Source organism: Trichosurus vulpecula, chromosome 7 (genome assembly GCF_011100635.1).
Source record: "Trichosurus vulpecula isolate mTriVul1 chromosome 7, mTriVul1.pri, whole genome shotgun sequence".
Taxonomy (NCBI): Eukaryota; Metazoa; Chordata; class Mammalia; order Diprotodontia; family Phalangeridae; genus Trichosurus; species Trichosurus vulpecula.
Genome location: NC_050579.1, coordinates 72,405,852 through 72,433,824, shown reverse-complemented (window position 1 = coordinate 72,433,824; position 27,973 = coordinate 72,405,852). Strand labels below are relative to the sequence as shown.

Here is a 27,973-nt window from a genome sequence, read left to right as displayed (position 1 = left end):
ACAGTCTATAATAGTGCTCACAGTCTAGTACTTCATGTAAGTTTCCACTGTTATCTTTTCTTGGCATATTGAACATTTATATCAAAAACTGGGGAAAATATTCATTTTCTAATGAGACTTCTAAGTTTTGCATAGCTATTAATTTAGACAAAGGGCCACTTGATAAAATGTAAAACTTAATGAATACAGGAGTTACTCAGGTTAGATGACATTTCAGCCTAATCTAGTTGTTAGCTTTGTAACACTGAGTAGAAGGTTTAAAAAAAAGATATCTTGCATCTCTAGCTAGGTTTCAAGGGAGTCATGTGTTAATGAATCATCTACAAGAACTATTTTGCACAGCTGGCTAAACCCATAAGAATTACATTGATTTCTTTTCCAATAAAACACTTTATGAAATCATATATAAAGCTCTTTCAATTTTCTACTTGAAAACCAGTAGACTATGGATACTTTTAACAATTTTTCCCATTCAATTGCTAGTAGTCATGGGGGAAACGTTATCACCATTCTTTGGTTTTATATTAAAATCGACCTCACTTAAAAGGATTATGGCCTTCCATGTTTATTTCAATAAAATACATACAACTACTACGCTCAAAAATGGTAGCAAACTCCTTAAAAAGAAAAGGCACTAAATATTCCAGTATCTGGTACATATGGACCAAGGTCAAAGCCCAAATTTAGTTCTTGCTTCCATAATATTTTCCACATATAGCCAAGGTAACATGACTTTGTGGGATTAAAACACATCAATAGTCACTTAAGTCAAAGGCCAAGTTATCTTATTCATGGTGGTTGTGTTTATGTTGCTATGTTAAGAGTTGATCTTCAGCCAGAACCACTGCCATTCTCTCAATACTTCACAAAGCAAAACTGCAGGGTAGGTCACTGTCCAGGAAAATATGCTGAAGCCACAGAAGGAGGGAGCACTGCAGGTTTGGCTGAATTTTGTAGGGTTGTTAAAGAGCCATCTTTCTGATGTTCTATAACTAGTGGGAAACAAACATTAATTCTTTGACTTCATACATATGTGAAGTTTTAAATCATACTATAAAGAAACTCCAATTTAGAAATAATTGAGAAGATTCTTACCTGGATTACTAAAGAGGTTTTGACTAAGCCCTCGTAATGGAATGCTATCTTCCCTTTTCTTCAAATATTTGGATTCCAGGCCCAAATTTTCACCACTTATCAAAGGGGGAAAAAAAAGTACTTAAATTTTTTTTTTCTTAAACAGATTATTCCTTAGTAAAATTCAATGAAGCTCAGTAACTTAAGTTTGAACTGGGTTAAAATATGATTTTAGATGAGGAAAGAAACGGTTTTTATGTGATAGACTAGAAAATAGGAAGTTAATAATGAAAAAAGACATCAACAAGGATTAATACCACTTCCTACAAAAAATGAACTAATATAAGGAATCTACAAGAAGTTGACCACTGCCCAGTGAGCAAACACTGGATTAGACCAATTGGTAGGCATAGGCAGTAATGAAACTGTAGAGGCTGCTACCCTGAGCAAAAAGTGACAGGGAAAGTGAACACTGGCCATACTGATTCCAAGTCAGAAGGGCCCTCAGGGCCTATCCATCCAGCTGGCACATTAAGAATCTCCTATGCAACAGTATAATTGGCTGTACAGCTTTGGCTAGAAAGCCAAGCCATGAAGGAGAACCCACTGGCTCCTTGGGCAATCCATTTCAACTACAGATAGGTGCCACTTTGCAACTTCTCACTGCTGAGGGGCAAAGCAGAATAAATCCAATCCTTCCACATGTCAGTCCCTCAGACATTTGAACACAATTATCATGTTCATCCAAAGTCTTCTCCAGGCTAATATTTAGCTCAAGAGAGGTGATAAGCACATCAAGATACAGGGTATACAGCTAGAGAATAAAACTGCCAGGACACAACTTTGTGACAAAACAACCCACAATTGGGGGCAGGACGTGGATAATGATGCCCACAAAGGAGTGAAGAGTTGCCAGAAAAGTATAAGAAGAGCCAAGAAAAAGCATCACAAAAATCCAGAGGAAAGGGTATCCAGGAAGAGAAAGTGTCAAATGCTACAGCAGTCGAGAGAACTGTGAATGTAAAGGGGATTCTACTAATCCTTTCTGAACTCTCAAATTTTCCCCTCCTACTCACCATTACCACTAACTGATACATATCCCTAAAGAAAAATTTTTTAAAAAGGGTAAAGGACCCATACATAGAAAACGTTTACAAAAAGTACTTGTGTTAAACAAGTAAGCACTAAAATGCTTTGCATTTGCACAAAACACTGCTAAAGCAAAACAGTCCCTGTTCTCAAGAAGCTTGTCCTAATGGGAAAAACAACACATACAGGTGTCAGCCACAAGTAAAATGGAAAGAACAGCCCCATAATCCTTAGGATATAATGTAGATGCTAATAAGTTTAGTCATCTCTACTGATAAAAAACCTCCATTTCTGATAATGACTCATTTGATTCTACCAAGGACTTTCATAGTGAGAACTTTATTTTCCAGGTCTTCAGTAGCTGTGGCTTCTGAGGAGGCAGAAGTTACACCATCCACAGAAACTGATGCCAGGTCTCATCTCCATATGGGTGGTTTTCTAAGATGGTGACTATAGGGGCTGCATTAGAAGTAAGGTCTGAAACGCTGCCACTCCTCGAGCTCTTAGGCTTACCTGATCATTGGTCAACAGGAGGTGGTGGCAAGGAAAGCAGGCCCCTTCTCTGTAGTGAGAGATCACCTTAATAATGGCTGTAGAGCCTGCACTAGACACAGGGCCAGCAATCTTGGGGGCACTGCTATCCTGAAAGCTTTTAAGTTAGGGCCCTGTACCATCTCCTTAAGGGTCTGAGAATAAGTGGTGATGGCCTGACTTGATTGGAACATGCTGTCACCTGTCTTTCCTCCAGGATGCCTTACTGCTTCAGCTAGCCTAGCCTACCTACCCCATAGGTGGCAGTTTTTTGTTGTATTAAAGAGTTGGTACCTATCAATTGGGGAATGGCTAAACAATTCATTGAATGTGGATGTATTTTTACTTGACTACATTTATGCCATAAAGGGGGGATTTTTTTTTTTGATGAGGGAGGAGGGGAAGTAAGCTATAAGGTTAGTGACAGCAATGCCAGAAAAAGAGAGGAGAAAGAAAATAACGGAACATTTTTTAAACTTCACGGAAGAGAATAGAACAAAGTTCAGGGAAAGAAAAAACAAAAGCTTTGGAACAAATATGTTAAATATATATATATATATATATTATATACATACATACGTATAACTAATTTTTAGTTTTCAACATTCACTTCCACAAGATTTTGAGTTCCACATTTTCTCCCCATCTCTCCCCTCCCCCCACCCCAAGACAGCGTGCATTCTAATTACCCCTTCCCCAAATCTGCCCTCCCTTCTAACGCTCCCCCCTTTGTCTTATTCCTCTTCCCTTCTATTTTCCTATAGGTCGAGATAGTAAATCTATTATATTTAAAAAAAAAAAAACAAGCTATCTGTATAGAGATTCAAGTTTCATATACAATTCTCTTTTCCTGCTGTTTATGAAAATGCTTCATGTTTGTCCTATTTAGCCTAATAAGAAATTAAAGTCCTGGAAAAAGAAATATTCCTCCCTTCTCTCTTATTCTTCCTTCTCAACGAGTTTTAGGTGCAGAATAAAAGTTCCCCTTGTTAGTGCCTCCATCTATCAGGTGCCTACGATGTGCCAAGGCATCGCGCTAAGCTAAGCTCTGAGGATACAAAAAGAAGCAAGACAATCCCTGCCTTCAGAAGCTCACATACTAACTGGAGAGGACAACAGAAAAAAAGAAGCTGAAAAGGGTGGGGTGGGAGGAACAAATAATGAACTCCTCATGGAAATATGAGGAAATTAATTGCAGAATTGATTATATCTTACAGCATGATGAGTTTCTGAAGAGCATTAAGTCCAGGAAAGTAGCAGGATGGGAAATGATGACCCTGCGTGGCCCCTTCCTCTGACTGGTCAGTTCCTGGAACATCCATTTGAGAAAAGGGCCCAGACTAGTCACACTTATTCCTCTATTCTTTACAGGGCTTAATCCTGACACTCTAGACTTCTTTTCCCACTCCTGAGGACTGTCTTTCTTTTTGTCTTTTCTATTTGTCTTCCCAGCACTTAGCAAGTGTCTGGCATAAAGTAAGTGCTTAATAAATGCTTGTTGACTTAATCTTCAACAATGCCAGAAAAAACAAGGTGGTGTTACATTTCAGAAATCTCTCAAATATATCATTAAACCAAAAATGCTGGGAACTATTTCCAGTTAATCTGTAATCAATAATCAACATTCAAGAGACAAATGGATTTACATTTATGTTCTCAAACTCTTGCTGCAGTAAATCTAAAAAATGACTAAAATATAACTGCCAATATGCAATATTTTAATTATATAAAATAAAAAAGTATTTACTTTTCTTTATTAGTTGAGCGAGGTATATTAATAGATCCTCCTGAAGGAACATCTCCTGAAGTATTTGTTTTTGCAAACTGCAAGTTAAACTGAACCTGGTAAAAGACAAAACATTTCATATATTTGAAGCTATGAAATCTAATAGCATATTGCTGTACAGTTATTTTTCTCCTAGAAAATCCAGTAAAAGACAACTTGTCTTTTACTAAAGCTTACCCATATTTTTTTATTTGTAAGGTTAAATTATAGAGTTATACTCCTTTTCTTTTTCTTAAACTGCACATAAAAGGTGTGACTGTAAAATAAGGAGATTTATTTAAAGCACCAGAATTATATGACAACAGTCATTGATAAAATGTAACTAACCTCCAAGATAATGTTTTTCCCATGAAATCAAATGTTCCTGATTCATTCTTCTTCTCTAATATTACCTGAGATGTCAGGATTTCTACACAATAAACATGATCTACTCCTTTCTGATCTCAATGGATGAATTCTACAGATAAACGGTTGAGGTCAAAGCTAAAACCAACCAAGTCTTCTTTTATGGGTTTTCCATGTTCACTTTCTTAGGTCTAAGGAGTATTACAAGTTTTCCCCTACAAACCTGGATGTTTTGTTCCTGAGTCATACTTCCAAGACCATTATTTCCTTATTACTTATATTTTCTTCAAAAAACATGCTATTTTCTCCAGTTTCCCAATCCTTTCGCTGTTTCTATTTGTCACTAGAAGTGAAAAGTATAATCTTAAAAATGTTCGGGTTTTCTTTCAGGATGAACCAGTTTCTACAAATATTACAACAAATATTACTTATTAGCCACCTTCAGTGATGGGACAGTGGAAAGAGCACTGAAATTGGAGTCAGAAAACTTGGATTCAAATCCTGGCTCCAGCATTTATCAGCAATGTGAGCATGGAGGGATAAATCACTTAAAAACCTCTCAACCTGAACTACTTCATCTGTATACTATTTCCTCCACCTACCTCACAACACTCCCGTAGGAGATAAGTGCTTTGTAATCATAAAGAACTGCCAAAAAAGGTCATTATGATTATTAGTTTTAAAAAAGTCTGACCTTTTTATCATTTTCCCTAGGTCCTACAGGTGAATGAATGTTGTCTTTTTATAATACCACAAACATCAAAGTGGGAGGTCTTAACATAAAGAGGCAAATTGGACCTCAAAGGAATCAATGAGTCATGGAAGGTGAAACCCATGACTGGAATATGAGTTCTGGATGGACATATATTATGTGGGGGAGAAAACCAAAAGGATATGGAAAAGAGGGTGAGATAGCACTGTTTATTTGCTAAGCAGGCATATTCATATGAGGAAATCCAACAACCAGAGCTGAGAAATGGCATGAAAAGTGTTTCAGTGAAGATCAATGGAAGAAAAACAGAAATAATTTTGTCACTAAAGCATACTATAGATTACCATGACAGAAATAGGAAAGATGAGGCATTTAAGAAACATCAAAATCCTAGCCAGAGGTATAACACAGTATGATGAAGGACTTGAATTATTTGGCAATCTACTAGGGTCTTTCTACCAAAAGACAAGCCTTGCTTTAATTATCATTTCATTCCAATCTTTTTTAAAGTGGAAGAACCAACGATGGCAATTTCTACTTTAGATCTGATTCTACTAATGGGGAATAAATGATTATAGAAATGATGGTAATGTTAAGGAAAAATGACTGCTACCTCTTAAAATTTGTGATAGAAAAGATGAAAACTCGGCATAATCTGACACATAACATAGACTATGGGATAGCTGGTATCAAAGAGTTCAAAGAAAGGCTAAGTACAATCCACAGACTAAAACTTTACAGGGGAATAAGTCCCAGAGGGCCCACTTCTCTCCTTGGATACTGGTGATGGCCCTCACCACCTCACACTTGACTACCACAATAGGCTACTGGTGGGTCTGCCTGCCTCAAGTTTCTCCCTATTTTAGTTCATCCTCCATTTAGTCACCAAAGTGATTTTCCTAAATTGAAGGTTCAACCATGTCACTCTCCTACTCAATAAACTCCAGTGGCTCCCTAACACCTCCATGATCAAATAACAAACCCTCTGCTTGGCTGTGAAAGCCTACGTAGCTCAACTGTACTTGTCTGCTTGTTGTCTCCCTCAAAAGACTGTGTGTACAGGGACTATCTTTTGCCTCTCTTTGTTTCCCCCTTGCACATAGTAGGTGCTTAATATTGCCCACTGCTTTTTTCAAATATGAACTGAACTAGTCATTTAAGTTCCTTTTGATTGTGAAATTCTGATTCTACATCTTCTCTACCTTCTTTAAACTTTATTGCTGTCAAAAATTAACATTTCATCCCTATGCTTCTTAAAATATTTCAAGTGTATTGCTAGCATATTTGACTTAAAATTTTAGTTTAGGTAACTTATTTTTATTTGAAAAACTATACACAATTCAGATGATCACAGCTTCTAGCCTAAGACTTACTGACTGACCTTCAAAGTTCTGCTGCTACAGGATGAAACAAACCCCTGCTCTGTTTTACTCCTCTGCTCCCAACAATAAAATCAATCTCATTACTTTATGGTCACACTTTGCATATCCTCTGAGCAGGTGGTTTTAGTATGTCTTGGTCACACTTTGGAAATTATGTTAAGTTCCTGAAAAGTTTTATGTAAAACAAAAAATGTACATAATGAATCAAAATTTCAAAGGTACATTTCAAAGGAAAAATGATTATCTTAGTTACTAGCCAAGAAGAACCATTCAAGTACTGTTTAAAATACAAAAGTGCTAGAGTCTTCAATTTTGTTTTTAATTAAACACAAAAATCTCCACCTATAAATGAAATAAAATGGCTACCTTTGGTCCAGAAACTGGATGAACAGTGCTTTTTGAAGCTACAGGATGAGGGAAGGTACTGTGGTAGGTAAATGTGGAAGAAACAGGATAGCCAATTCCACAGTTTGGAAGAGGTAGTCTGTTATCCAGCTTGAAAAAAAAAGGTAGAGGGGGGGAAAGTATCATTAAGAGAAAATGAAAGCTATAAATAGTATTACTTAATACTACTTACCAGTAAGCACCTGTAAGTTATGGAAGTAAGAGCTAGTATTTTAAAGTCCTTTAAAGTTTTGCAAAGTGCTTTCTTTATGTATATATGGTATGTCCCAAAAGTCTTAGTGCAGTTTTAAGCTACTAAAGCTAAATAACAAGAGGAGGTAGGTGTCATACTTATTCCCATATTACAGATGAAGAAATTGAGGCACAGAGGTTAAGTAACTGGTCCTGGGTCACACAGCTAGTAAATGTACAAGGCAGTATTAGAACTCAATTCTTCCTCACTTCCAAGTCCAACATGGTTAATACATAGCTGAAGATATAAGACATGCAGATGTTGATGAAGCACTAGCGAAGAGCAGAAAGATTACTGCTGGATATATAGATTTGGAAAGGACCCTGCACGGAGATGATAGAATGTACAAAAGATAATAAATCACCAAAAGAAAGGATGGAGAGAGATGAAAAGAGAGTCCAGGATAGAGCCTTCAGACACACCAGTGGTTAGAGAACAGAACACAGATGATGATCCCACAAAAGAGATTGAGAAGAAAAGGTCAACCAAATGAGGCCAACTAGGAGAAAGCAGTGGTGCAAAAACCCAGGAAGGAGAAAGTATGCAGACAGAGGGTTTGACACAGTGGTATCATATGCTACAAAAAGGTTAAGGATAAGGACTAACTTTTCTTGAGAAAAGTCCACTATATTTACTAATGAAGAGATCATGGTAAACTTGGAAAGAGCAGTTTCAGTTGAATGAAAAGGTTAGAATTATCAAGAGGTAGGGAAATGGGAGGTGAGGAAATGGAAGCAATGAGGGCAGACAGCTTTTTCTCCAAGTTTAACTGTGAAAGGAAAGTGAGTAGAGCACCGGCCCTTGGAGTCAGGAGGACCTGAGTTCAAATGCGGGCTCAGACACGTGACACACTTACTAGCAGTGTGACCTTGGGCAAGTCACTTCAATTGCTCTGCATTCCCCCCTCAAAAAATAAAAACAAAAAAATGAACAAACTACAAGAGTAATCATTAATGTATACTTGGAAGGAAGTCTCCCAGTAAAGGGCTTCCAGGAGGTATTTCTGTGTTTGACTCTATCATAAAGATTGTCTGATATGAGTTTGAATCTTACCATGTTCTGATTAGGAGAAATTCCACTTCTGATAGTGGTGTTGCTAGGCTGACCAGGTGGAGTTGTGGAGGGTCCCAATCGGTCTTGCTTTCTTGTTAGCTGATTTTCATTCAGTTCTTTATTTAGCCATGTGATTACTACATAAAAGAAAAACAAATAAATTTAAACATTTTGCTTTGCCCTTCCATTTTTACATTTGTTTCAAGCACACTTAAAACTTGTATTAAGGTTCAAAATAATCTTTTGAATTGCAAAAAACACTGCCAACTCTCCTACTGTGTGAGCAGAGACAATATATAGGATTATCTAAATCTTTCCAAGCAAAAATGTTATGTTTTGATTTGCTGATCACCATGTAGGTCAGTTCTCACCTACCACTGAAGCTAGTTCACTCAGTCAATAAACATTTATTAGGCCCTTACTATGTGTCGGGCACTTAAGCTAAGCACTAGGGATATAAAAGTAAAGAACAGTCTCTGGTCTCAAGTAGCTCATAATCTAATGGGGGAGATGACATGCAAATCATTATGTATAAACAAGCTATATACAGGATAAACTGGAAATAATCAACAGAGGGAAAGCACTAGAATTAAGGAGATCAGGAAAGACTTTCAGAAGGAGGGAGAATTTATTTAGGACTTGAAGGAAGCCAGGAGATGGAGTTGTGAAGCATTTCAGGCTTGGGGGAATAACCAGTAAAAATGCCCAGAGTCAAGAGATGGAGTGTCTTATTACTGGAATAGCAAACAGAACAGTGTTACTGGATCAGAGTACATGGTGGGGTATAAATGTAAGAAGATTCAAAAGGCTGGGTGGATGGGGCGGGGAAGCAGGTTATGAAAGGCCTTGAAGGTCAAACAGAGTAATTTATATTTGATCCTAGAGGTAAACAGGGAACCACTGGTGTTTACTAAGTAAGGAAGCGACATAGTCAGACCATCATATTCTCTAGTAGTTAAGGTATATCCTTTTAAAAAATGGGTTTTATTGTTATCATTAGTTTTTACATTGCCTACGTTTCCCAATATTTCCTTTCCTCCTTCCTCCAGAGCTCATCCCTCTCTAACAAAGAATTTTTAAAAGGGGAGGGGTCTAGTTTAATCTGCCCATAACAGACATGTATCATAACTATTTTCAAAACAAACATTACTTCAAATTCTAAATTTAAAGTATTAAGTTTCAAAATGCAGTATCTCTATACTAAAAGTGATAAAAGGAATCACTCTGAGATAACCTCCCTACACAGAGCTAGATAGCATTATGGCAATTTTACAATCTGGTTGCCCCTGCTATACAGACATATATTTGACAAATATTAGTCATCTGGCCATGCCATGAGTATGGTGACAAAAAGTAGTAAGATTATAATAAAAGGCGTTCTCAGATACCTTGGAAAGTATTTTTTAAAAAACCCACAAAACTGGATGTATAACTAGTATTCTTTGAGTTTTATGTAAAATAAATTCCAGGATAAAGAAGTTTACTATAAAACAGAATTACAGGCTTTCATTTAACATTTTAATTATAAAAGACTACTAAATACTTTTTCACTTATTGGACAAATATTTACTGAACTCCTGCTGTTCTAGTGATGTTGGAGTAAGACACAGTCTCTATCCCTAAAGAACTTATGGTCTTGTACAAAAGATGAAACAATGAAACATGTACACAAACAAGAACTAAAGGTAGGATGAAATGAGTATGTATAATAAGAAAAGTAACATAGTGTTTCAGGAATTCACAAGGAGGAAGAGAAAAGGAATCCTTAACAGAAAAGAAGAAAATCAGTCTGATCTAAGAAGGGTATTCCACCCCCCAAACCTCATAACCATGATAGCCGTTTCTTATATGCTATGTGTATACATATGTTACACATGTTATTTCCCCTCATTAGAAAATAAATTCTTTGAGGGCAGAAAAATTGAAGTACAATCTTTAAGTACAAAAACCAAAGTGGAGAGGTTTTATTCAGTCTTCAAGCAACCAGGTAGGCTAGGAGTGGATATCTAGAAGTGAAAACCTTAAAGTGCCATACACCCACACATTTGCTATTTTCATTCAACAAACTTACGTTTCTCATTATTCTTCAGAAGCTGTTTGCTCTCTTCAAGTTTTTGTACTGTAACTTCTAACTGTTCTTGCAATTTGCTTATCTGAAATAGTTCAATATAATTAAGTCATGTACTGGAAAAAGTAAAATAGGATTAAGATGCTGAAGGAATTATTCCAACGAAATGATGAAAAACATAAAAATGTAATGTATGCTGAGTCAAAATAACTGACTTTTCACACCAAACAGGCAATTTCATTATTTCTAGCTAATGGTTTAATTATATTTAACATCAATCCAATCAGATTCTTTTGTAAGAAATTTTAAAAAATTCTCCAACATAGACTTTCATTCCTAAACATTAGCTACAATTTATAGAGGACTACATTAAATCTTCATAAACAGTCAGGAAATAGTGTTGAAAATCATTAAATATTCACTACCTCTTGCTCTTTATTTCGGAGAGCTTGTCCAATATCTTCTACCTCCTTCTGTTCTTTTTTCAACTTTTCTTCCTTTTCAGCCAGTAGTTTTTCTTGCTGAATTGTAACTGTATTCTTCAGTTTTAATTTGCTCATTAGAGTTTTCATATCACCTTGTAATTTCTTGATAATTTCATTTGCCTGTGAAATAGTCTCATCAGATACACTTCTAAACTTAATTCGATAGAACACATAAAATTCTCTTAAAGATCTTAAAACAAACCTTAAGAAGTTCAGCTGATAATGATTTTATTGTGGCTTCAAGTTTTCCTAGCTGTACCTGACTCTTCTCTCCATTTTCTTCTAGGGCTACCTGAATTTTAGAACATTTAAATTTTAATTCTTTGTGCTCCATGGTAAAAGTGCAACTTACAAATGTGTTTTTATTATTTTTTTTTAATGCACTACCTTTTGCTCCTGAATTGTGTCAAATGCTTCTTTTGTTCTTATAACAAGCTGATCTTTATCTTTGATTTCCTGTTCCAAAACAGCTACTTTAGTTTGAAGCTGATTAATATGCTTCTCTTTTTCATGACATTCAGCATCAAGAGTAGAATTCTCTCTTCTCAAAGAGAGGACTTCTTGCTTAGCCCTCTGGCACTCCTAAAATAGACAAAATTATTATAAATATTTATTGGCTCTAATTAGAGATAATAAGGTTGAAAATATAAACCAGTCAAAAGTTTCTAGTACAAGTAATCAAAGAGCATAAAAAAAATTTGTGCTGCATCTACATCTGTTTTATAATGAGAAGAAAAGAATCCTTACACAATCAAATTAAGTAAAAGTCACCAGAAATCTACAACAGACAGGAATAAACTAATAAGGTTTAAAAAAAAAAGACTATTATTTAACAATAACAATCAAGGCACTTTTTGAGACCTAAATTTTATTTATCTGAATTAACTCGTCATTTTTAACAATACTTTTTTTTTTCAATCATCAAAACAAACTTGCAAGCAAAACAAATCTCCATATTGGCCTTGTACAAAAAATATGTCTTATTCTACACTTTGAGTCCTTCACCTCTATGAGGAAGTGGGTAGCCTGTTTCATCATCAGTCCTCTGAAATTACAGTTAGTAATAACATTGATCAGACTGCCTAATTTCAAAACTGTCTTTAACCATACTATTATCACTGTACAAATTCTCCTGGTTCTGCTCACTTGGCTCAGTATCAATTCATAGAAGTCTTCCCAGGTCTCTATGAAAGCATCTCTTTCATCACTTCTTATAGCACAATAGTATTTCATCACATCCATACACTATACTTTGCTCAGCCATTCTGAAGCTTATGGGAACTCCCTCAGATTTTCATTCGTTGCCACCTCAAAAAGAGCTTTATTTTTCTACATCCTTAGTTTATTTTCCTTAGGCCTAATAATCCTTCTCTTAATCTACACTCCCACTAATTCCTTTTTAGTCTTTGTCTCCTTTTCCTCCTATTTTCTTATTGAAATTTACTTTTGTACCTAACTGTATGTGTGTATATATATATATATATATATATTATTCTCTCTCATTTGCCAAGTTCAGATGAGAGTCAAGTTAAAGTGTCAGCAGTTCCCTAACCCATCTTGTTTGTATAGATGTCTACATCAGTGACCCATAACTGGAGAGTGGGCAGAATAACTGTCTATTGGCACCTGTGCTTGTCAAGGTATTTCAGTACAGGTCCGGGACTTCCATTTGCCCTAATACACATCTTCTCCCTACACTGGAATGCTCTGCACACAGCATTCCTGGCCAGATCTCATCCCCAGTGTCTAATGACCTCTCTGTCTCCCTAAGATGCCTTAGGCTGGAAAAATGAGTCACTGACATTTTTTGGATTTCCCTATCATGATTTGGACAACTATATTTTCAAGATTTGTTTGGAGTAGTTTTGGAGGGAGCTTGATTACTGCTTCATCAGTAATAAGTATTTATGAATAACTCACAATTACATCACAATTTAAGATTTACCAACTTCTTTACAGTAATCCTAGGGGAAAGGAAGTACTTAATAGTGTTAGCCTCATATTACAAATGAGAAAACTGAGTCTCTGGAAGACTGTGACTTCCAGCTGTCTTGGTAGAAAGTTATGTGACAGCAGGAAAAGAAGGAACTGAAAATCTTTTAGAGGGTATCTAGTCCAACATCTTCATTTTTATGGATGAGGAAACTGAGGTCCAAAGAGATTAAGTGACTTATCCAAAGTCACATAGCTAGTAAATGGCAAAGCTCTGGCTTGAACCCAGATACTCAGACTCCAAAACTAGTGTCCTTTCTAAGTTCCTGAGTAATTCAAAATAGCTACAAGAAAATAAGCACTTTCAAATTCAGAGAGCCATATTTCTCAGTTGCTTCTTTGGACCCTGACTAAAAGGAAAAAAATTTATTATGTTATTATTTGAGTCTCTATTGAAGCCTTTTTAATATAATTTCTAGAATCTCTATAGTTTTTCTCTGAACCATCAGAATTTGTCACCCTTCCAAAACAAGCAAATAATTCAATTACATCTAACAAGTGATAAAATAAATATCTACCAAATAAAAGCACTGTTTTCAACTACAAAAAGAAAGTATTCCATACATCTTCTGCACCAGAGAGTTTTGCTTTAAGTTCTCTAATGGTGGAGTCTCCTTTGTACTTCCTTTCTGTTAGGTCTTTATTGGCCGCCTCCAATTCTGACAATCTGTTCTGAAGCTGATGAACATTTCTTTGATGTATGCTTTCTAGTTCTTTTTTCTGTTGTTCATGTTGTTGCTGAGAATGAACCTGTGCCTACGTGTAGATAAATGAAAGCATAATTAGCAAAAAATTGGGAAGACAAAACGAAATACGAAAGAAACATATCTGAACATGTCTTTTCTGAAAATATTAACTTTCCCCATTTTAAAAAAATGTTCAACTTAAGCCTGTGGAACAATTTCACAGGTCAAAGCTGCTACAGACATAAGCATAACACCTCATTTTGTAATAGGGTGGCATATGTTCTCAACCTTCCTCTGGGGCCAAAGTTTGATCGTCATATTAATTACACAATACTCAATTTTGTTTTCCAAAACGTTCTTTTAGAATTACCATAATCAGATCATTTCATTAACTAAGAATTTTACATATTTCCCTTTGTGTTCATACCTGAAGGGCTTTTTCCTTCTCATGTGTCAGTTCTTGAGAATGCTTGTTTGTCAGTGCTGCTGTGTGTGATGTCCATTCATTTCGTAACTTATCTAATTCCTGGATCTTTTCTGATAGTGTCTGTACAGTTTTAAACACAAATATTAAAAGAGGTAACTGAAGAACGAATAACATGGCAATATTAATGACAAGTACTGAATCCCCCCTCAAGCTTTCCTAGAGCTCTTCCATTTCCTGCCCTCCTCTAAAGCATCATCGACTTGATGGGAAGGGCCGTCTTCTTTCAGTCTTTCGATTCTCAATGCCTAACATGGTACTCTGCACATTATCAGTGCTTGCTAGACCTTGAGTTTACTGAATTAAATTACACAACTATAATGCTTTTCTCCCTACATGTTGAAGACAAGAGAAATGATTTGTAGTCCCCTTCCTTGTACCCAGATCCTCTAGCTTCACTTCCAGTGCTCTTTTCATTGCACCATAAGGAAGTAGTCTTCATGCTACAGTGACTGTAGCCCGTAAATGTGCTTTAGAAAACTTTAAAGGAACCAGATCTAATAACAGTTGGTATTGTAATAACAGCATAGCACTTTAAAATTTACAAAGCACATTACATGTTAACTCATTTTATCTTCACAACCAAAACCAAAAATTTATAAAACCCAGAAGCAGCAAGGTGAGGAAAAAGGAAATAGGACAGGTGTATTTCTAGCCCCCTTTCTACCATCGCCATTGATGCTTTGCTAATAAGAAGGAAGTTGTATGTTATGATTAAAGGAAGGTTCCCTCACCTAAAAACATTTTCCCTATGTCACAAGGAATTTCACTAATTGGGAGATTTACTCAGGTCTATGAACAAATACTCTCAGAGGAACATTCAAATTCCATAAAGATTAGTTTAATAAAATTACTTTCCTTAAAATACCTGACATGTAGTAAAGAAGAGGAGTTTTAACTAAGGGAAAAAGGGAACTAAAGCAAGGAAGGGCCATTCCAGAAGAATTGTCTCTCTTGTAGCAAAGAGGAATTCTGGAGAACCTGAGGACACTGGGTTCTTTATGAAGGGCCAAGGCATAGCAGAAGGTAGGAAAGGGGTAGATAGAATGAAAGTGAGTGGGAAGCACTAAGGACAAATCATTTCAAAATTTGGCCTTTTCTCTTTCCACCTTCAAAAAACAAAACAGATGTCCTTTTGTGGTGGAGTAGCCTGACAATTGGCAGGTATTAAAAAAATGATCTACTAAAAAAGAAAGTAAAACTCCGCATTACCTGTTGTGTAAAGTTTAACTGCCTGGTAACATCTTCCAGCGTTTGCTCCAATGATAATTTTTCTTCCTATTAAAAAAAAAGTTAATCACATTTTAATTTAAGTACTGGTCCCAAAACAACATTTCTAAGATCAAATGAGTTATGCAAAGGGCTTTGCAAACCTTAAGTGCTACACGAGTGCTAGCTATTATTAAGAAATCAGAAAATGTCCAAGCATACCTATTTTATCTCTAGGAAATAGCAGTTTATGTTTGTATGGCAATTTATACTTTTCAAGGAATTTTCATATTTCCTTACTTAAGATGGAGTAGGTAGGGTGAGCTTTATTATTTATCTTTGGCAACTGGGATAACTCAGGCACCAAAAGATTAACTGATTTGCTCAAGGTCACTGAGTTAATTGGTAACAATTTTGAGACACCATTTTCCAGACTCCTAATCTAGTACTCCTCTTTATTATGCTGCACTATCTCCTCTACAATGAACATTCTAAAATAAACTTAAAAATGAAATGGAAATTTGCCTCTTTTAAACTATCTCTTTATACTTTCTCAAACACACTGTACAATAGCAAATATCCACATTCCTGAACATTTTATGGTAGTTCTTTCATACTCATTTAAAAAAGAACAAAATCAGAGAATTTTGAGGCGAAGGGACCTTAGAAATATCTAGTCTAACTTCTCTGACTTTACAGATGAGGAAAACACACCCCAGAAAGGCAGTGTGCAAATTCAAACCTTACCTTGCTACATTTCAAACAGCCCGCTAAAAATTTCTTTATTTCCATATCATTTCCGGGTAGAAGTTTTAAAGAAAGATGTGTAAGATGCTTAAAGGGATTTGTCTCCACCACATTTAAAAATACAGGTGAGTGATCCAATATGGTTGCTGTAGAAACTAACTGTAGCAAAAACCTTTAAAAGAAAGTTTACACATTAAAATATTTAGCAAGGTGGTGGAGCTGTGACATTAAATCAAGGGCACTCCCCTTAATGAGTATACATAAGAGTACATATCTCAGGATGTTGACAACAGTATCTATCTGACATATTTAAAAACAAACTAAAAAGGGAGGGAGACAAAGAAAAACCTTTAGCTTCCAAATTAACATAAGGCTTAAAAGTTTCAGTTAAGAAGGTACAATGATATAAGCCCTAAACTAGAAACCAGCTAACAATTGTTCCCAGCATACAAATAAGGCAATGACTCATACTCTACATCTAATTCTTCAAAAACAACATCTGTAGAGTTCCAGTCCTATCCCAAGGTATCAGTAGAGAAAATAAAATGTTCCTTGAGGTTGAGGGGTTTGTGGTGGAGTAGAAGAGAGGCACTTAAGTTCAAGGTTTCATTATATAAACATTTTAACAAAGAAATGCATTGAAAAACATTTTGGTACATTACAGATATTTGATTATCACAGCAATTGTAATGTGTATTGTACAGTTTGTATAAATGCAAAACCTATGGACAAATACACGAAAAAGACTGAATCCTAATTAAAATGAACTAAATTGAAAGATTTAAAATTTAGCCTCCATTTTTATTTTTATATGGCTGAAAAGCATTTATAAGGCTAGATTAAATACAAATCAAATTTTCACAAATATAAATATGTAAATGGGTTTCATTATAAATTGGTATTTGTGCCAAATAAAAAGCAAATTAGCTTTCTAAAAAGTTTCACAGAAATAACACAAATGAAACTGCATTTGGAAAAATATTCTAAAAAGAATTTTTGACAACAGACCTATCTAAATTCTTTTCTCTTCCATATAAGTGCTTCCATCCTTCATTAAAAAAAAAAAAAACACCAAATAACCCAACACATACCTAAGATAAAACTTTTGTTAAAATAGTTTCAATGATTTTATCCAGATTTGGGAACTCAAGGGAATATACTACTATTGATTTTAAAAAAAACAATTTGAAATTTTAGGTTTAATAAAGGCTAAATTTAAAAAAAAGACAGAGGTATACATAACAAATGGAGAAACCTTGGCTACATGAAATGTCTTTCAAAAGAAAATTTAATCTAAGATTGCTTAGTAACACAGTGTTCCCAGGAGACTTACCGTGGAATTTCTTTGCCTTGTTCCTGTGTACATTGCTGTAGTAGATCTATAAATTTTTGTGGAAAAGCTGAAAAGTCTACCAGAAGACCTTGCTGCAGTTTTAAACTACATATATATGAAATCAGAGATAAGAAAAGGCAAATTTTAAAATCTGGATGTTGTAATTTTAACATTTTGTCTTAGTAATTAGCAATATTAATCAATAGTATTCAATGTCATCAGGATCAATTTAACTCAAGCTGAAGCTTTTCTATTTTTAGTAGAATACTGATATGCTCTAAGAATATATGTTCTCATAAACTTGCAAATATTCTGAATAGAATTGGTTTATAAACACCACAATTTCCCCAAATTACATAGAAAATTCCAATTTATTAAAAGTTTCAAAAAGGCTATCAATGTACCCATAAAACATTAAGAAATTGGAGCATATATTCAAATTTAATTAGATTAAACAAAGAAAATTCTTAAGTCATCAACTTACCTCTGAAAATCTTCCTCAGATATAACAAGGTTATACAGAAAAAATGGATCAGCATCATCAGTCAACTGAATGACTAAATCCTAAGAGAAATATTTGTTTTAAGTATTTAAATGCATACAGATACTACAAATTTAGTTAACTACTTCTTTCTTAGAAGTAAAATCATCTAATATGGGAAAAATATTCTGAGTTCTCATGATAATTACTGTTGAATGATAAAAATAACAGATGCAGAGATTAAAATCTATGTCTTTATTATGGCTCAAACATAGGTTGAGAGCTTAGAAAAATAACCTGTAAGGGTTCTAACTGTTGTTTTCAACTACATCAGAGCCAGAGAAATCATTTTTGTTTACAGCCTTCACAAGGGAGACAGAATCTCACATATTACCCAGGGGAACAAGAAACAAAATTTTACAGATATAAACTTAAAGGAATTACTTTTCAAAGCTAGTCTTGTGAGAGTAATGCTTCAAGGTTACATCTGGAGCATTTACAATAGGCTAATTGAGAGGGAAGATGTATATGCCAAAAGATAACCACAAGGTCAGAGCAGGTTGGGAATCCTTCCACAAATACAAGTTATATCACTTGGGAAGCACTGACTAAAATTGTGGGTGTAATAAATTCCTTTTTTCTCTCTTTGGCTTCTTATTTCAGGAATATGAGAGCCTTGGGGCAGCTAGGTGGTACAGTGAGTAGAGCACCAGCCCTGGAGTTAGTAGCACCTGACTTCAAATCCAGCCTCAGACACGACACACTTGCTAGCTGTGTGACCTTGGGCAAGTCACTTAACCCCAACTGCCCTGCATTCCCCCCTCCAAAAGAATAAATAAATAAAAAGTATATAGGAATATGACAGCCTTCACTTAAAGCTAATAAAAGAAACTCAAAAACTCTTATGACACATCCAATATCAAGGTATCACAACTATCACTTTTGGTCTAGTTCCTCACTTATGTTATTCAAGGCTTTTGATAATTCTATTTTTTTTAACTTAATCTTTATTCCAGCCTAGAGTAGGATGGCCAATCTAATCTGACAGCCATATAAGAGTGAAAGAATTATAGGAGAGGTTCAAGAATACACAGGTACAGCTTAGTGGCAAGATACCATATCTTTACACATATATGTTTTTATTCCTAACTGTATCATACTTGGCAATTCTAACTTAAAGGGAATATTTAATATTTAGAGCAATAGCAGACTTTAGAGCCCACGCTGTACAACCTCCTCATTCTAGAGATAAGGAAAGTGAGGGCTAGAGGTTAGGTTTCTTGCCTAAGGTTAAGTTTCCGAACTCAAGATTTTGTCAGTCCTCTTTTAAGCAAAGAAATCAAGAGGACTGACAACTAACTTATTCCCCTCAGGAAAGAGAAGGAAAAAAAGGAACCTTTTTCTCTAACAAGGTATCAGATATCAGGTTGTTAGGGTTGCACACGAACCAATTCTGTTTAGCTCCAGGTGGCTGGTAAAGTGGCATTTGAGACCCATCTGTCTGTCTCTATTCCCAAGTCAATGGTCTCTTACTATGAGATTTAAGTTTGTTTTGTAGGCAATTCAAAATTACAGCATGGAGGACTGACCATTGTAGTAATCAGTCTTAGCACAGTAGGTATGGATGGGAGAATTAGAAAAGAATGTTAGTAAAAGGCAAGAAAATAGAGAGATAAGGTTACAGCAGAGATTGAGAAAGATATGACAGAAGATGCCAGCATGGAGCAAAAGTTTTGAAAAATAATTTATTAAATTTATTAAATAATTTATTCATGACTATTTGAACTTCACTATTCCTCAGAATAGCTAGTGCCTAAGTCAATGTTATTTAAGTCCTTTCTCAGGTTGGACCAAAATGCTATGAAGTACTGCTGCTGAAAGGCTCTGAGGACCTTGTATGTATGTAGTCCTGGGGTTATATTAGGGAACCAGTTAGCAAGAGGGGTGCTTTGTCTTTAATATCCTTAATACCAATTACTTATGTTGCATATGGTTACTTATGAATAAAGAGGAAAGCAGGAAGTATAAAAACATCAGATAAAGGCCTGTAACCTAAATTAGTCTTTGTTCTAACCTCATGAAACTTTGCTAGGTATACAAAAGATCAAGCCTAAAACTTCAACCACCTTTCCTAAAGCTGCTTCTTGGCTCAGCTCCAGTCTCATTCCTAGATTCAAGCCCCCACAAATTCAGAATCAGTAAATTTTTGGTACAGGGGCCTTTGGATATTGCCTTTAAAAGTCTTAGCTATGATGGGTAGACGAAATGGACCTCTGTGTGATAAAGAACATGTGGACAAAAATGTACTCTCTCATATACAAGGACTACGTCTATGTAATCCAAAGTGTAGGAGCAGGATTATATTCCTTCGTCTATATTCTATGCCCTTGTCACTGCTTAGTTTTCAATTTTTTCTAGTTCAAATGAGGCTGGCAGGTGTCAGTAACTGTGGTTTCCTTGCTCTGTTAAGTATTATTCTTTAATCCTCTTAATTACTACTTTTCCAAAAGGAAAAACATCCCCAAACTGAAATATTTTCCTCTGCAGTACTTTTTGTCTGATTCTCACATCTACACTATTGTGTTTGTTCTCCAGAATTCTATTTTCTAGAATAGAACTATATTTCTATACTAACAAGCTATAAGCGGAAACTGATCCTTTTTTAGGGAACCCTTTCCCCTTCACTAAGCCCCTCAACTTGAATGCTTTTTACAGATACTGCATAATCTCTATTAAATACCTGAGTCAGTGATGGGGAACTTGTGGCCTTGAGGCCACACGTGGCCCTCTAGGTCTTCAAGCGACTGAATGCATTCAGTCAAAGAGCCACACTTGAGGCCCTAGAGGGCCACACGTGGCCTTGAGGCTGCAGGTTCCACACCCCTGAATCCTAAGTAATTTCTATAACCAACAGATATAAAAAGGCCAAAATTTAAAAAAACCAGAATGGTTACAAAGAATTCAATACACACAAGAAATTAATGAGTTAGCTGTCCAGTATATAAGTTATCATTAAATGAATGAGAAATACCAACCTTTCGATGAACTGGATTAGAAACTGCTTGGAGTTCAATGCTCACTCTAACATTTACTCTTCTGTTTAAAAACAGATACACAACTGTTAAAAACACTCAAAATGATTAAATGCTGCCATTTGTACTAGGTAGAAATTTCTAACAGGTTATATAGAAAGGGAAAACAACAAAGGAGGTAGAATTTGAGTTGTGGCATTGCCTGAGTGAACTGAGGAAATTATTTAATCTCTCTAGGCCTCAGTATCCTCACCTACAAACCTTTCCTAATTCAACTCCATTCCAACAAAATCCGAAATGAAATAATGTAAGGCTGATGGCCCACATGGCTCTCTATGAGCAGCAAAATCTGCCAATTAAATCTCAGCTCTCTTCTTTTTGGGAACTTTCTCTGACTAGATAGAAAGTATTTGCTGATCTGCATAAAGTAAATCTAACTCACATGCTTCCCCCTTATGATTTAGATAACATCCTGCACACATGTACATGAATGGGTCGTATACATGCATGCACGTAAACATATTGTGAACACAGGTAACCTGAAAGCATCTATTTTCTGTGCACTGTCCAAACATGAATATAGTTTAGGGCACAGAGTGCTGGACTTGTAGTCAGGAAGACCTAGTTTGAATCCTGCTAGAAGGTTGGTTGGTTGTTGTCCTTCATTCTCGAAGAGGACCCAAATGATATCACTCTGTTAGAGTCAAGTTACAGTGTGTCTGACCATGGCTGATCAAATCAATATAAGCTCAGAATGCTCTACCACAGGTCAGGCACAAACAGTCCATGTGAACATTTGGGGTGGATTCTCTAAATTTGTTTCTTGTGAGCTACTTCAATTCTGCTTTGCTCATAGAGAACAGCACCTTCTCTGATAAGGGTACACCATGGTGGGCAAATCCTGCTAGATATTTACTAACTGTATGACCCTAGGCAAGTCACATTTGCAGTTTGCCTCGGTTTCTCCATTTGTAAAATTGGGAATTACTGCATATACCTCACAAGGTTGTTATGAGGATAACATGAAATGAAATATGTAAATGTACTTTACAAATCTTAAGAGGGGTATGAATGCTAGTTATTGCATGTACTAGTGGCACATCATAAAGATGAAATGAATTAATAGCTAAATCAGATTATCATATAAAAGCAAGGAGTTGAAAAATAAATATCTATCACAACAAAGCTAAGAACTGTCTAAATGAAAAAAAAATAACTTTTTTTCTATGAGGACATTTAAAACTGTTTTTTTTCTGATGAACTAAATGCAGATTTAAGTATTTTTTCACTTCATTTTTCTTGCTTTTTTTGCAACATAGCTAATGTGGAAAAATGTTTTGCATGACTTCATATGTATAATGTGTATCATATTTCTTGCTTTCACAATGGGTAGTTGAGGGGGTAGGAAGGGGAGACTTTGGAACTGAAAAATAAATTTTAAAAATAAATAAAAACAATGTTCTAAATGAGTAGGTACTGTTTACTTAGGAGATTCCAATATAATCTGATTTATAATCCAATTTACAATATAATTTATCTGTAAAGTAAAGCACATTTGGCAGTCAGGATTGAAGTTCTAACTCTGGATCTATAACATGATGTCTGATCTTGGGCAAGTTGTTTGTCCGCTCTATCTTAGTTTTTTCATGTATTATATTTTCACGTATAAAACTGCCTATTATGTGCCAGGCATTGTATTGAGAACTGAGGATACAACAAAAAATAGTAAGTCCCTGTTCTTAAGGAGCTCACAATGTACTAGAGGAGACAATGCGCAAAAAAATCCACAAGTATGTACAAAGAAGACATATATAGAATAAACTGGAGATAATCTCAGGGGGAAGAAGGTAGGACTTTGGCTGAGACCTGAAGGAAGCCATCAAAGCCAAAAGACATAGACGAGGGGAGAGGTCCAGGCAAAAACACCTCCCTTTTTGCTCTTCCTGGAACATAATTCTCTGTGCCTTTCTGACTCCCATGACTGGAATGCTCTTTCTCCTCACTTCCACCTACTTGCATCCTCCGAGATTCAGCTCAAATCCCACCTTTTATAGAAGACCTTTCCAGGTTCCAGCAAAGGTTAGTAACTTCCCTTTGAGATTACCATACATTTGCACCGTCTCTATTTTGTGTGTACATAGTCCTTTGTACACTATCTCCTCCAAGTCATAAGGGTCTCTCAGTCTTCATAAAATTTTTCCTTGACCTCATCAGGGTTCATCATGGTGGGAGAACAGGTATTGATGATGGTGGCATGACATTTTCCTGCAAGCGGCAATCACATTGTCATAAGCCTGTTGTTCACTCCTTTCGGTAGGCATGCAAGCTTGTTGACTAGATTGGTTTTGATTGCAAAACCTACACCAGCTTCACAGCGCTGCCCATTCACTGCGGCCACTCCAGAAAAAACATGATTACAAGGTAGGAGGTCCATCGCTCATACAAAAGCTGACTGAAACTTTCCAGGTTATATGGCAAGAGGAGGTTATCCCCCAGGAGTTCAAGGATGCCTCCGTTGTCCATCTTTATAAAGGTAAAGGAAATAGACTGTCCTGTGACCATCACGAGGGGTGGGGTGGGGGTTTCCTCTCTTAGTCACTGCTGGCAAGATTCTTGCCAGAGTTCTCCTTAACAGGCTGATCCTTCACCAGGAAGATGGTCTGATATCAACCTGAGGGCCAGTGTGGCTTCAGAAAGGGCTGAGGAATGGTTGATATGGCGTCTGCTGCCTGACAACTTCAGGAGAAATGCCAGGAACAGAACAGAGGTGTGCACACAACATTTGTAGATCTGACTAAGGCCTTTGATATTATCAGTCACAAAGGCTTATGGAAAATTATGTTGAAATTTGGTTGCCCAGAAGTTCATCAGCATTGTACCTCAATTTCATGATGGCATGCTCCCCTGGGGTTCTGGATAATGGACAATGCTCTCGTGCTTTCCCAGTCACCAATGGAGTGAAACAAGGCTGTGTACTTGCTCCCGTGCTTTTTGGCATGATGTTTTCAGCCATGCTGTCAAATGTTTTCAATGAGAATGAACACAGCATCAAGGTCAGCTACCACAGTGATGATAAATTCTTCAATCTGAAAAGGCTACAAGCCAAGACCAAAGTGGAGGGAGTGATGGTGCATGATTTTCTGTTTGCAGATGATTGTGCACTCAATGCAGCCTCTGAAGCTGAGATGCAATGAAGTATGGATCAATTCTCTGCTGCTTGTGCTAATTTTGGCCTGACTTTAACACCAAGAAAACACAGGTGCTCCATCAGCCACCACCACACTATCCATATGTGGAACCATCAGTTACAGCAAATGGATAGGTTCTGAACGCTGTGGATAGTTTCACTTACCTTGGTAGTATACTTTCCAGGGATGTATACATTGATAATGAGGTTGATGCAAGCAATGCCAGAACTAGCTCAGCATCTGGGCAACTCCGAAGGAAAATATGGGAGAGAAGAGGTATTAGACTTATTACCAAACTGAAGGTCTATAGAGCTCTTGTGCTGACCTCATTGTTGCATGCCTATGAAATGCGGACAGTCTACCAACGCCATGCCAGGAAACTGAATCGCTTGCATTTGAATTGTCCTAGGAAGATTCTGAAGATCACCTGGCAGGATAAGATACCAGACACTGAGGTCCTTTCTTGAACTAAACAGCCAAGCATTCAAATGCTGCTTCAGACAACACAACTCTGATGGGCTGGCCACATTGTCTGAATGCAAAACTTATGCTTGCCAAAAAGATTATTTTACAGAGAACTCACACAGGGCAAGCACTCGCATGGTGGTCAGAAGAAGCCCTGCAAGGACACTCTCAAGATCTCTCTTATGAACTTTGGAATTGATTGTGTGACATGACACTGGCACAGGACCGCTCAGCATAGCATGCCCTCATCAGAGAAAGTGCTGTGCTCTATGAGCAAAGCAGAATTGAAACAGTTCAAAGGAAACCGAGGATGTGCAGATTTAGAGATTCTACCCCAAATGTTCACTTGGACTATCCGTGCCCAATCTATGGTAGAGCATTCCGAGTTCTTATTGGTCTTGATCAGCCACACCCAGACACACTGAAACTTGACTTTAGCATAGTGATGTCATTTTGGTCCTCTTCGAGAATGAAGGACGAGGATAACAACCAACCAACCCCCAATTACAATGTGAGCTCCTTGAGAGCAGAGACTCTATTTTTGCCCTTTTTTGTACCCCAGTACTTAAATCCTTTTTTAAAAAGTATTTTATTTTCCCCCAATTACTTGTAAAACATTTTTTTTTAAATTTTGAGTTCCAAATTCTCTTCCTCTCTTTCCCTCCCTCATTGAGAAGGCAAGCAATTCAATATAGGTTATACATGTGCAGTCATACAAAACATATTTCCAATGTTTAAATTCTTGTTGAATGACTAAACCTTGGAGAAACACTCCTATACAGATGTACTAACTTTAATCTGGGTCTCCTCTTAAAGTTAGGAACCAATTTTCTCCAATACACTGTCTTTTTTTCCTTTCCTTAAAAGCTGAAAAATTCACCTACTTCATAAATTTTGGAGTTAGTTAGCTCTTAGATTTAAAGCAAATTTATCAAGTCCTGCCATAAGCTACTTTTCATATTATTCTAGGAGTATCATAGTATTCCCTTTCCCCCAAACAAGTTAAGCACATTGTTTTTCATGTCCCCAAAATCTAGTCCCTTGTGCTCAGTATTAGGGAAATGAAACCAAAACAAATTAAGCCTGGTGACCATAATTAAAAGAATCCCGAGAAATGTGTGGTCAAGCCCCAGTGTTTTCAGTGGAAACAATCCTGAAAACTATATAAACTATACTGTCTTCACAGCATAGTGCTATGGTATTTATAATGACTGATGGTATATAATATTTCACATTCTGAACAATGCACAACTGTACAAAAAGTGCTCTGTATTATATATGGCTAAGCCTCCTAATATTTAGCAAAAAAAAAAATTCTTTGTTAAATAATCATATCTCCTCCAAACAGAGTGGTTTTGGGAGAAAAACACTGGAACAGGAACAGAAGATTCCTTCACTTCCCTTAAGCTGTATAAAAGGTGGATCACTGAACTAGATAGCTCACGTTTATTCAGCATGGTATTATAAGGTTTGTATAGAACTTTAACATGGGAACTCACTACTCATTTTATGGGTGGGGAAACTGGAACTAAAAGGTTAAGTGACTTCAGGATCATGAATATGTGAGGCAGTCTGAATCTGGTCTTTCTGACTCCAAGTCCAGCCCCTCTATTCACCATGCCAAACAGGTTCAAATTCCTATGATCCTAAGAATTAGCATCACTTTACTGGAATACCCACGGATTTTATTTTGACTTGACCAACAGCCTCACCTCAAATTTCCAGGGTTTTTCTAACACAAAAAGATACAGTTATAACTTCTTTTTCAATCCCTATTTAATTCAATTCGAGACTCCATTTAAAAATACCTTCAGTTACACTGTATCTGAAAGTTGGCTCAGGTCTAACTCTTCTTTCTTCTTGCTCAAGGTTGACCATCAGTTTGTGAACATAATAGCACTAATTCCAACCTTCATCTAGCTTCCAGATTTTTTTCAAAGCATTGTCTGTCACAGACACAGGCGAGGCCAGCATTATCTCCATTTTACAGATGAATCAAAGAGGAAAAGTGACTGGTCCAGTAGGACGCAGCTTGGGTCGGAGATGAGATTCAAACATAGCTCTCTCCTGAGGGCAGAACAGGTGTGCCTTACACTTTACCTTGCTGCCTTTGTAGGAGAGAGAACTGCATCATTTTGGCATTAAACCTATTATTTCCTAGCTCCCCTTGACGTGGAGATCCCGAAGGACGAGTGATCCAATCGATCAATCAACAGGCCTGGCAAACAGTGCAGCCTCTGTGCGCTGAGGCTACAAAGATTTTAAAAAACAAACTAATTTCAGAGAATTTATGATGTTCCATGTAGGAGCTTACCATCTACCTAGACCAGATCTAATTCTGTAGTATGTAATATGTTTCCACACTCTTGGATACATTTTTAAAAATATACATATTTTCCCCCTATATTCCTAGCACGTTAATCTATCTCCCTTCTCGGAAGCCCCTCAAGTTTCGGGTTCAACACTCCTGTTTGCCTTTCAGTTAAAACTCTGTTTATCACCAGCCACAGTAAAGAGCAACCGAAGGAGGCACTAGATGGCATTTAAAAAAACAAACAGAACTGGCCGGAGGAGCTGCTGCTTTTACCGGCTTCCAACCGACTCGGATCCATTCATTACATCCTTAGTTGGAGGAGCCTAGCCGGTGGAGCGCGGGAACCGAGTTCAAATCCTGCCCCCCGACACTTTTAAAAGACCCCAGGGCAAGTCACTCTCCCCGCCGGGGCCTCGGTGGCCTCCTCCGTAAAACCGGGATAGAGGAGCCGATAAAGCTGAGCCCGGCTCCCTCAGCGGGAAGCTGCGGAGCTCAAATGAGATGATGCCGCTCGGCCAACGTTAAAGCGCTTCGTAAATTAAGTCATCTTTAGCTACTAGTAGTTTTTTCTTTTTTTCAATTGGTCCCTAGAGGGAACCCTGGGATCAGACCCTCGACGCCCGCCCTGCCTCAGGAGTGGGAACCCCATCGGACAAAGCTGTCCCCCGACGGACTCCTCGGACCCAGGCTTGGACTCCTCCCGGCGACGAGGCAAGTCCTCCCGGCCGCCATCTTGCAAACTGAGCGCCTGCCCCCAACGGCCTCAGCCTCGCCGGGCCCGGGGGACCGAAGAGAACACTCCCTCACCTCTCCTCGCAGTCCTTGCACTTCACCTGAAGCGGGACCAGCTGCCGAAACAGAACCTGACTCATGGTGGACC

General features: G+C 36.9%; 1 protein-coding gene across 1 annotated transcript; it reads right to left on the bottom strand.

Annotated features, from left to right (window-relative positions):
• Positions 1 to 51: 51 nt before the first annotated feature.
• SASS6 (SAS-6 centriolar assembly protein) lies at positions 52 to 27,973 on the bottom strand. The gene is made up of 17 exons (XM_036767912.1): positions 27,901 to 27,973; positions 21,130 to 21,190; positions 18,098 to 18,177; positions 17,614 to 17,718; positions 16,281 to 16,452; positions 15,537 to 15,602; positions 14,268 to 14,387; positions 13,719 to 13,910; positions 11,550 to 11,744; positions 11,365 to 11,454; positions 11,103 to 11,282; positions 10,681 to 10,762; positions 8,610 to 8,746; positions 7,286 to 7,414; positions 4,442 to 4,536; positions 1,096 to 1,190; positions 52 to 992 (listed from the first exon to the last, which is right to left on the bottom strand). Exons 1-17 carry the CDS (start codon positions 27,963 to 27,965, stop codon positions 889 to 891), a joined length of 1,968 nt encoding a protein of 655 aa, XP_036623807.1. The 5' UTR covers positions 27,966 to 27,973; the 3' UTR covers positions 52 to 888.